A 9,762-nucleotide genomic window follows, 5' to 3' on the forward strand; every position below is an offset into this window, starting at 1 on the left:
TTTTCCTTTGTATATACACATGGTAGTAGCTTCTTCTTTTCTCCATTCACTTGCTGGTTCATGCAGGCATGCACACATCTCTGCTTTCCATGTGTCCTATTGATGTACACTAGAATTTTTAGTAGACCATTCTTTGGCCTGCACACCTTATCTGACTGTTCACCTGTTTAGGGATACATCAAGAAGTGAAAGTCCACATTGTGCTTACATTTAGGACTTTATGCTTACTTTGTGGTAGATTTTTCTTTTAAACAGGGGGACAGCACCTTTAAACCTTTGGCCATTTGTATGAGAACCATACAAATCTCATATATGCCTTAGTGCATGCAGTCATGGCTTCATGTACATTAATCACGCTTTTGACTCTTTACATATACTATCATACATATGTGGGTGAACCAAGCGGCTCTCAATCATAGGCACATCAGTCCTTTAAAAGTTATCTTGCATACTTAGAATCATATCTTATTTTTACTCTTATTATTTCACCTGCTTATATTGTACCCTTAGCCTCTATTTATACATCCATTTTGCCACCTGCTCACCAGTCCATTATAACTTGGACTCATTTTCACAGTTGGTTAAACTGCCATTTCTCTCCTTACTCCCTGCTTCTTTCTCTGTCCCCTCCTCCACCTTCTCATCCAGTTGGCTGGGAATTGACCAGTACAGGTGAGCGTCCATGCGGGCCGTGGCCTCAGCCAGTTCTCTGGCACTGCAAGAAGGGGTGGGTACCTCAAAGGTCTGGTGAAAGCTGTTGTAGTCCACCTCATAAAAACCATCCTCCAGAGTCAGAACGGACATAAAACGGTGACCCCAGAGCACTTCGTCCACGAGGTATGAACTTCTGGCCTGGCAGGTCATTCCTGGGACAACAAAACCCATATGGAACAGTCATTAGTCATAATTATTTGGAGCCTGTCAATGTTTAAGCTCTAACCTGACAGCTCTCATCTGTAGATGTGCTGGTATTAACCTATGTTTAGACTGACAGTTCACATTAATTCTGCACATCTTATAATTCTGCACTGCCTTACTTTAATGTTTTTATTTAAACATTCTATGCAGGTAATGCCAGTGGAAGGGATTTGCTATCTTTTTTTAAACAGCAGGGGAATTCACACCAGCATTTCACGCATATTGTGTCATTTCCCTTCAAAGCAACACCAAAAACAAGGTGTGATTTTGTTTCTGTGTCATTGCATATGCTAAGGATCATTTTTAAAAATCATTCACATGCTTAAACTGCAATTCATGTGCAGAAACAGCTTCCCAGAAAATTGTGCAGAGTTTATGCGGGCGAACGTATACCTTTAAGGCCATTTCACACTTACATTTTACCCACAGGGATGGAGTTAGGGCAGGGTTTGCTTTTGACATGCATGCCCTCGGGTACCAAATAGCAGATGTAAATGTTAGTGAGTAATTGCAGTAGGATAATTTTCAAAGGGAAATTATGAATGCATTATCCATTAGAAAAAAGGGTTATCTTATACCAGAGCTTCCCAAACTAAGACTCGGGACCCCAGATAGGGGGCCACCTAAGTAGGCATCATTATTCTGTACCTCCACTGTGGGGACCTCCCATGGTTCCCTCTTGTGAAGACTTACCCATTGTTCTTCCTCTCTCCCATTATCCTATATGTTCTTATTGTTTGCATTTCTCTGTCTATTTGATATAAGATGGTAAATTGCCTAGAAGGCTTGTCTGTATGGCTGAAACTTGGAGGGAGGGGGAATGGCACAATTTTATTTGGCCACAAAAAGGTTGGGAAGCGTGGACTTAAACACTTAGGAAGTAATTAAATAACTATGTTCCTAGTAAGCACCTGCTTTCTTTTATAGAATACATGCATAGCAGGTGAAATATGCATCTGTAATTTAGGCGTGAGCACTTACACCAGCCATACAGAGCAAGCATAACTTATAGTATTCTAAAAGTTACACATGTACATTTCAGTCCTATGTCTACTTGTAAAATACTCACTATGTAAGATGGGCACTATTTTGTAAATATGTGCATAGGTGGAATTTTGACAGGCATGTGCACACTGTATGTATGTACCAATGTTCATGCAGACTTTATAAAATAGTCCCCTTATTCATTGTACAGTTATAAAATTACTCTCTAAATGGTTTCAGCATATGGGAGTAAATTGAGCACATGCTAAAAACACAGAACCAGAACAAAATCTTTGTGAACAAATTATTATACATTAGAACTCCCGTAGCACTAGACATGAATCCCTCGATTCTGTGTAGACCGACCAAAGTTGGGCACAAAATTTGGGTGCAGATTCCATATTTGCTAATTAGATGATAATCAATTGGTGTTAAGCACCTAATTGGCAGTAATTATGCGTTATAGAATATGGCATAGGAAAGATTCATGCATAACATAAGCACCTAAATTTTATAGCAATTCCAAAAGGGGCATGGCTATGGGAGGAGCATAGGTGGATTGGTGGCATTCCTAGAAATTAGGTGCAATGTTATAAAATACCTGCATTGCACGCCTAGCTGCCATCAGTTGGGTGCAAGCATTTACACCAGTCTTTTGCAGGCATAAATGCTTGCACCCAAAGTTAGGCGTAAGTCCTAGATTCTGTATATTGCAGATTTCTCTGTGGAAATTGAAGCGTATTCCATAGCAATGCACATAACCTAATCAGCACTGATAATTGGATGTTAACAAGCAATTATCAGCACTAATCGGCATTAATAAGAATTTACACGCACTTTGCACTGTAAATGTGCATGTAAATTATAAGTTGCATAGTTGAAATGGAGGTGTGGCATGAACGGGTCATGGGCATTTCTAAAATCTATATTCGTTGTTATAGAATACACCTGGTCTGCGCCTAATTTAGGCATCAGCATTTACACCAGGTTTTACTTGGTGTAACTGCCTGTGACTAAATTTAGTTGCACGGAACGATGCTCAGCATAATCTATAAATCGTGTGGAAATTTAGACTTATTCTATAAAGTATACTTTATAGAGTGCGCTGAGGCAAATTTCATTTTGGTGCTGAATTTTTAGTCGTGATATATAGAATATAGACCTAAATGCACTTTAAGCTAGTATTCTATAAAGGTCATTCTGTGCAGAGTAGAGAGTTGCATGGGGACAGAAATCTAACCTGTCCCCGCCGGTTCCTGTGGGCAATCTAACCTGTCTCTGCCCACCCCATGGGAATCTAACCCATCCCCACTCATCCCCGCTGAAAGTAATCTCCTCCATCCCAGCTCCAGGTCCATCCAGCCCTTGCCATGCTGCAGTCACCTTGACCCCCCCTCTCAAGAACGCCACATTCTATAAACAGTAAAGATTCTAGTAAAAGTAGTCTATAAAAGTCCATAGTCTGCTATTGAGACAGACATGGGAAAGCAACTGCTTGCCCTGGGATTGGTAGCATGGAATGTTGCCACCATTTGGGTTTCTACCAGGTACTTGTGACCTGGCTTGGCCACTGTTGGAAACAGGATACTCATGGGCTAGATGGGCAATTGGTCTGACCCAGTATGGCTACTCTTATGTTCTTCTGTACTCTGGTAAGACAGCAGATGTACACATCAGCACATTACCCAAAGCAGTCCAAATTCCAAAACAAGTAAAGTCAGAAACAGCACAGTCTATACCTAATTGTTCAACCATCCTTAGGATTCAGCTTTGGGTTTAAAAAGCAAACCATGTGCATGTAAGGACTGGATAGTAACATAGTAAATGACGACAGATAAAGACCTGTACGGTCCATCCAGTCTGCCCAACAAGATAAACTCATTTTACATGGTATGTGCTACTTTATATGTAAACTGTAAACTGGACGCATGCCCCAGCTACTTAATAAAATCTGCCCACCAGCGTTTCATAGTAGATCTCACCTCCTACCTGAATCACATGCTTCAACATGGATTCTTTCCCACGGATAAAGGAAATATCCTACTAACACCAATTCCCAAAGACCAGAAGAAAAAACTAAATGATATATCTAATTATCGTCCAGTGGCATCCATCCCATTGGTAGTCAAGCTGATGGAAAGCCTGGTAACTAAACAACTTACCAACTACTCGAACAACTTCTCAGTATTGCACACATCCCAATCTGGCTTCCGTGCCAATCACAGCACCGAAACAGTTCTTTTAACACTCATGACCAAATTTAAACAAATTATTGCAAACAGTAGACTGACTTTAGGCAAAACTTCTGCATGAAGGAAGCCCTTCCCTAATTATTCAATACCTGTCTGTGAAAAAGTAGTAATAAAAAAGACAAGTGCATTTCTATAATATACCACTGCAATCCACAAAACAAAAGGAGCAAGTTCCCACATGCTGTTTTTTTCTTTTGATGTAGGCACAGGGAAAAAAAACCAGATTTTAAATGCTCCCAGGTTTCAACCTAATTCATGTTTAATGTGGGACATAAATGTCATAAATAAGTAAATAGAAATTCTGAATGCTGAGCACCTGATTTTCATAACATGATGTCTGTTTTAGTGGCCCTTTACCAGGAGAAAAAAATCTCTGCACGAATATAACAGTGCTAGAGTGTCCCTATAACCAGCCCCTTCAGATGACAGACTGATTATGATTTATAACAAATTAGTACTCTACCTATGAAAACTTATTCCATTATTATACTTCCTCTGTATAGATCCGTATGCTGCACAAACCGGCATATTTGAAAATATAAATGAGATTAAATAAAATACCACCAACAATACAAAAATGACAACGTGGATACAGCAGCTCATAGGTTTGCTTGTTTTGATTTGAATGTACGGCGATGATGGCCATGCAAGAAAAGGGAAACTGAGACTCACCTAAATGGCTTCAACTTTTTGTCATCCTAACTCCATCTATCCACCTCCCCTCTGACCCTGGGTGCCCTCCCGGCACATACCTCAAGGCACCCTGGTGGTCTAGTGGCTTCTTCGGAGCAGGAAAGATCCTCATTCTTTTCTCCCCACTGCCGTGGCACTAATCCGCTTCTCTCTGCTTTTTAAAAATGGCTGCTGAGACTTCCAGTAGTGGCCTCACAAGACTTCTGCTAAAGTCTCAGCAGCCATTTTTAAAAAGCAGAGAGAAGAGGCTCAGTGCCGCGGCAGGAGGTCACCCTGCGTTCAGGGGAGGGAAAGCACTTCCGCGGGGATCCTGCAGGACCTAGATCCATCCCAGCGGGAATCTCGCTATCCCCGCTCCTGTACAGCTCTCTATTGCAGAATGCCCTGTACAGAATACTAGCAATAGCGTGCATTATTTCAGCTCTTATCTTTTGGCACCATTTGTAGAAGAATCTAGCCCAAAGAGCTTTTAAAGAAATACCATAATAATAGTCTAAATGAACTTTTGTACTTATCGCTGTGTGTGAAAGATAATTTCTCATCTTGGAAGTAAGCAAGTACATTAGATAAGTGAAAAAAAAAAAAAACAAGCGAACATCCTTCTGTCTGAAATGTTAATCCTTCTTGAAACCATGAAATAATTACATGATTGCTGTGTTCTGCACTGCAGCACAGATCTGTCTGCATTCTCTCCACCCTTATGACATTACATGGATGCTATAAGCTTGAAGTTCTTGCTCTACATGCTCTTTTACCACTAGAGGTCAGAAAACCCTTAAAAATATAAAACATAAGACCCGGTCTGTAGGATTTGCAGCAACTGTGAGATTATTCTGGTGCAAAAAAATGGGATGAGTAAACATTTCAGTGTTAAAATGCGATTGACTTACAAGAGCAAGCAGTACTGCTTGTTGGCAGCTTCATTGGTTTGAAAACGTAAGACAAATCTGTGTAGTTATGAGTGACTAAACCAGGGGTGCCCCGTCAGTTTTTCCAAGCACTTCTGTGTGTCTGATATTCAAGTTGTCCGCAATGAATATGTATATGAGAGATTTTTATGCATTTGCTCTAACAGCCAGAGCTTGTGTGTGTGTGTGTGTGTGTGTGTGTGTTTAGGGGGGGGGGGGGGTGGTCAAGTACCAGATTTGGTTCACTGTTCTAAAATCAGTCGTAGGCACTTTAAAATGATGGAGTTCAGTTGTCAAATAACCACGGGCATGGCCAAATTCTGAATTAAACCTGGTGACAAAGGATCCTTGGTCTCCTCTATTTCTCATTCTTGTCCTTCCTTGCTACCTTCTGTTGTAGCATGGAATGTGGGCCAATGGCATGGCAACAAAAGTGAGGAGAGGAGGGAGAAAGAAGACTGAAGGTATATCAGCCACCCTTTTTCAGGTGTGAGTCAGCTCTCAATTAACTGCAGTTAGCTTCAAAATAGAATTGTACCAGGAAATGCATTCCCATGCATAGGTGTCAGCTGTATAGATGTTGAGTCCCCCCCCCCCCTATATTTAGCAAGCTCCTTCACTGTGCCCCGAGAGGGATTATTTATGTTGCGATTAGCACCCACAATCATTTTGATAAGTCATTGCTATGTTCCCATATGTTTTGTCTGTTAGGGTATGAAAATTAAGGTAGTAAAATTGAGGTAGGTATGAAGGGTGGGTTAAGAAATGAGGTTTGTTTTTATATATGCAGTAATTAATTTTTTTAATTGAAACTGGCCTTGAGCTTGCATGATGAGGCAGAATATTAAATATTGTAAAGTGAAGTACAATACAGTACAGAGTGGAGGAGTAGCCTAGTGGTTAGTGCAGTGGACTTTGATCCTAGGGTACTGAGTTCAATTCCCACTGCAGCTCCTTGTGACTCTGGACAAGTCACTTAACCCTTCATTGCCCCAGGTACAAATAAGTACCTGTATATATTATGCAAACCGCTTTGAATGTAGTTGCAAAAACCTTAGAAAGGCGGTATATCAAGTACCATTTCCCCTTTTGATTAGCTTTTCAGGGTCAATTCTTCTTTTCTCATGTAATGGTAGCAGAGCCTGCTTGCTGGTCCTGAGGAACACCTCATCACCCTTTCCCTCACTAGGTCGATAGCTGATATCTTCAGGAAGTCTAGGAGTCCAATATTGGGAGGGGAATGGTTTTGCCACTGTATGTTCCTCCTTTTTCCTAGGGTTTCCATTCAGTCAGAAGTGGCATTAGGCTCTGGTGTCGTGAGCCACTTTGATGTGACTTGTGCTTGCAATGGTTAAGTATTTATTCCTTAGTAGCAGATTTGGAGGCTTTTTGTTTTTTTTAACAGACACAGCTGTTCTGGGGAAGGAGAAAGGAGACGGGCTAGAGAGGGCAGAAAGGTGGAGGAGGGACTTGGGGTGACCAGGTGTACCCCCTAAAGGTGGCACCACTCAGCCGCACACCCCTAGCTCAACTGGACTGAGAGACCCAGAACAAGACCTGAATAGAGATGAACCCAAGAGCTCATGAGAGACGATCCATCTGCCTACTGGAGATAGAGAATACTGACTGACCAAAGAGAATTCTATCCTGTAAGACAGTGCAGTTCAGCGCTCTCTGTCTCTAACTGATGGTAGATGTTCACAACCCACCAGTCTCTGGATTCATCTGCTGCAAATAAAGGAAAGAAAATTATCAGGTAAGACATAATTTTTCATTATATTGTATTTGCAGCAACCCTGGGATTTTCCCCTTTTTTCATATATCCCTTCCAACTTCCCTACCTGGGTCATTACAGCAACAATCCTAGGCCAGAGACCTTTGAGGACAATTCCGTCTGGAACACAGTAGTGTGGACTCCACTAGCTGACAATTTGTCACCACTGAATACTAGCTGGGACACCATCCAGGACTTGCGAACACTACCTCCACATCATTCTCAATCCCAGACAACCTGAAAAGCAGAATTCTGGCCTGGGAATCAAACTCACATTTTCCACATGGTATTGATAATGATTCAATAAGCTAGCCTCCGTATATTATTTTTGTGATGTCAGAATTTGCTTGTGATATAGCCACAACAGAGCTGGAAATAGAAGGGAGTACCTTAGTGGCACGCATATCTGAGGATGACAAACTGAAATTTTTTTTTTAATTTGTACCCCGCGCTTTCCCACTCATGGCAGACTCAATGCGGCATAGGTACTTATTTGTACCTGGGGCAATGGAGGGTTAAGTGATTTGTCCAGAGTCACAAGGAGCTGCCTGTGCCTGCAGTGGGAATTGAACCCAGTTCCCCAGGACCAAAGTCCACCAATCTAACCACTAGGCCACTCCTCCACTTCATTTTATTCACACAGCTTATTGTTCTTTGTGATTGTGTGTGAAAGTGCAAGGACTGAAGAGAATTCAGTGTGTTAGTGTTAGTTGAACAGAATGCTACTAAACACCAAGAATTATTTTTTTCAATTTTTGTAATAACACACGGGATCATATTTCATACTGATACTGAGACAATACCTGTGGCTTCTACCATGCCTTCCAAGATGACGACAATTTCAAACTCATCCTTCTCCAGCTGATGCTTTGAGACCTCCCAGAATGGACTGTGTTCGTTAATCTCATGGCTGATAATGAGAGGTGAGACCAGAAAAAGCCGATCGTCTCCAGTCTCAAAACCCACGTTGATGTCTGTCTGATTAAGTGGGATGAATTCCCCCTCCAGTGTCTGCTTTGACTTAATAAGCTTAGCTCGGATAGAGGCCTCCACTATATGTGAGTTACGCAGGTCCCCAACCCGGAACATGAGGCAAAGCCTGTCGTCTCTTAATGAGATGACCGCATGAGAGGAGAAAACCAATGTCTCTGCCCGTTTATTAGGCTGTGAAATTTTCACGAACATGCAGCCCACCATGAAGGCATTGACCATGGAGCCTAAGATGGCTTGGAGGAGCAGCAGCACAATACCCTCAGGACATTTGTCTGTAATGACCCTATGGCCATATCCAATAGTGGTCTCCGTCTCAATGGAGAACAGGAAGGCGGAGACAAACCCATTGAGATTATTCACACAAGGTGTCCAGTTCTGGTCCTCCAGGTGATCAAGATCCCCTCGGCAATAGGCAATGAACCACCAAATCACACCAAAAAACAGCCAAGTGATGGCATATGCAAGAATGAAGACCAATAGGCTGACCCGCCACTTGAGGTCGACAAGGGTGGTGAAAATATCAGTCAGATAGCGATAAGTCTCTCTCACATTCCCATGCTGCACATTGCAGCGGCCGTCCTTCTCCACATACCTCTGTCGCCGCCGAGATTTCTTGTCCCTTCTTTCTGTCTCTCTCTGTTTCTTGGTGGGAACAGGGAGCTTGGAATGCCGGGAGAAGATTGGAGGCTTAGCATCAGACCCAGAAGTTTCAAAGACATTAGAGGAATTGGAATTCTCTTTAGCCATTTTAATCCTCTGAAATGACCATGCTGACTAGGGTCTTCTTAAAGACTGCTGAAAAAGAAATTACCAGAAAAGAAATTTAAAATAATAGGAAAACATGGCATAATGGGCCTAGAAAAAACATCTAGTCCATCTCCTACATCTAGGCAAGATCCATTATAGAAACATAGATACTCCTCACCCCCCCCCCCCCACCCCGATGATATTCAGAGCAATTTAAGCAGGCAGGAGAAGCTCCAGGTAGCTTAAATTACTCTGAGCCACCTAACTGCTGATATTCAACGGCACTAAACCAGGCAGTGCCGCTGAAATCTTCTGAATGCCCATATCAATAAGACTAGATGAGATGGCTGCTTCATTTCCAATAGGGAGAGCATGCTAAAAGGACATATGGGAATCCACACTGCAAAAGGTATAAGAAAGCATTCAGATTTTTAATGAACAACTCTTATTTTCTCAGACTAGAATAAATGCCCCATTACTAAAATAATGTGTA

The 9,762-nt window shown here is 41.9% G+C and overlaps 1 protein-coding gene across 1 annotated transcript; it reads right to left on the bottom strand.

The window, feature by feature from the left end:
- Positions 1-552: 552 nt before the first annotated feature.
- Positions 553-9,269, bottom strand: KCNJ9 (potassium inwardly rectifying channel subfamily J member 9). Its single transcript, XM_030187107.1, has 2 exons — positions 8,333-9,269; positions 553-866 (listed from the first exon to the last, which is right to left on the bottom strand). Exons 1-2 carry the CDS (start codon positions 9,267-9,269, stop codon positions 553-555), a joined length of 1,251 nt encoding a protein of 416 aa, XP_030042967.1.
- Between the last annotated feature and the right edge of the window lie 493 nt (positions 9,270-9,762).

The sequence above is a fragment of the Microcaecilia unicolor genome, chromosome 14 (genome assembly GCF_901765095.1).
Source record: "Microcaecilia unicolor chromosome 14, aMicUni1.1, whole genome shotgun sequence".
NCBI lineage: Eukaryota > Metazoa > Chordata > Amphibia > Gymnophiona > Siphonopidae > Microcaecilia > Microcaecilia unicolor.

Excerpts from the sequence above, each read along its gene's own strand:
- KCNJ9 (XM_030187107.1), bottom strand. The coding sequence starts at position 9,269 with ATGGCTAAAGAGAATTCCAATTCCTCTAATGTCTTTGAAACTTCTGGG. Across the intron at positions 867-8,332 it reads AGGCATGGTAGAAGCCACAG|GAATGACCTGCCAGGCCAGA; the intron begins GTATTGTCTCAG and ends TTGTTGTCCCAG.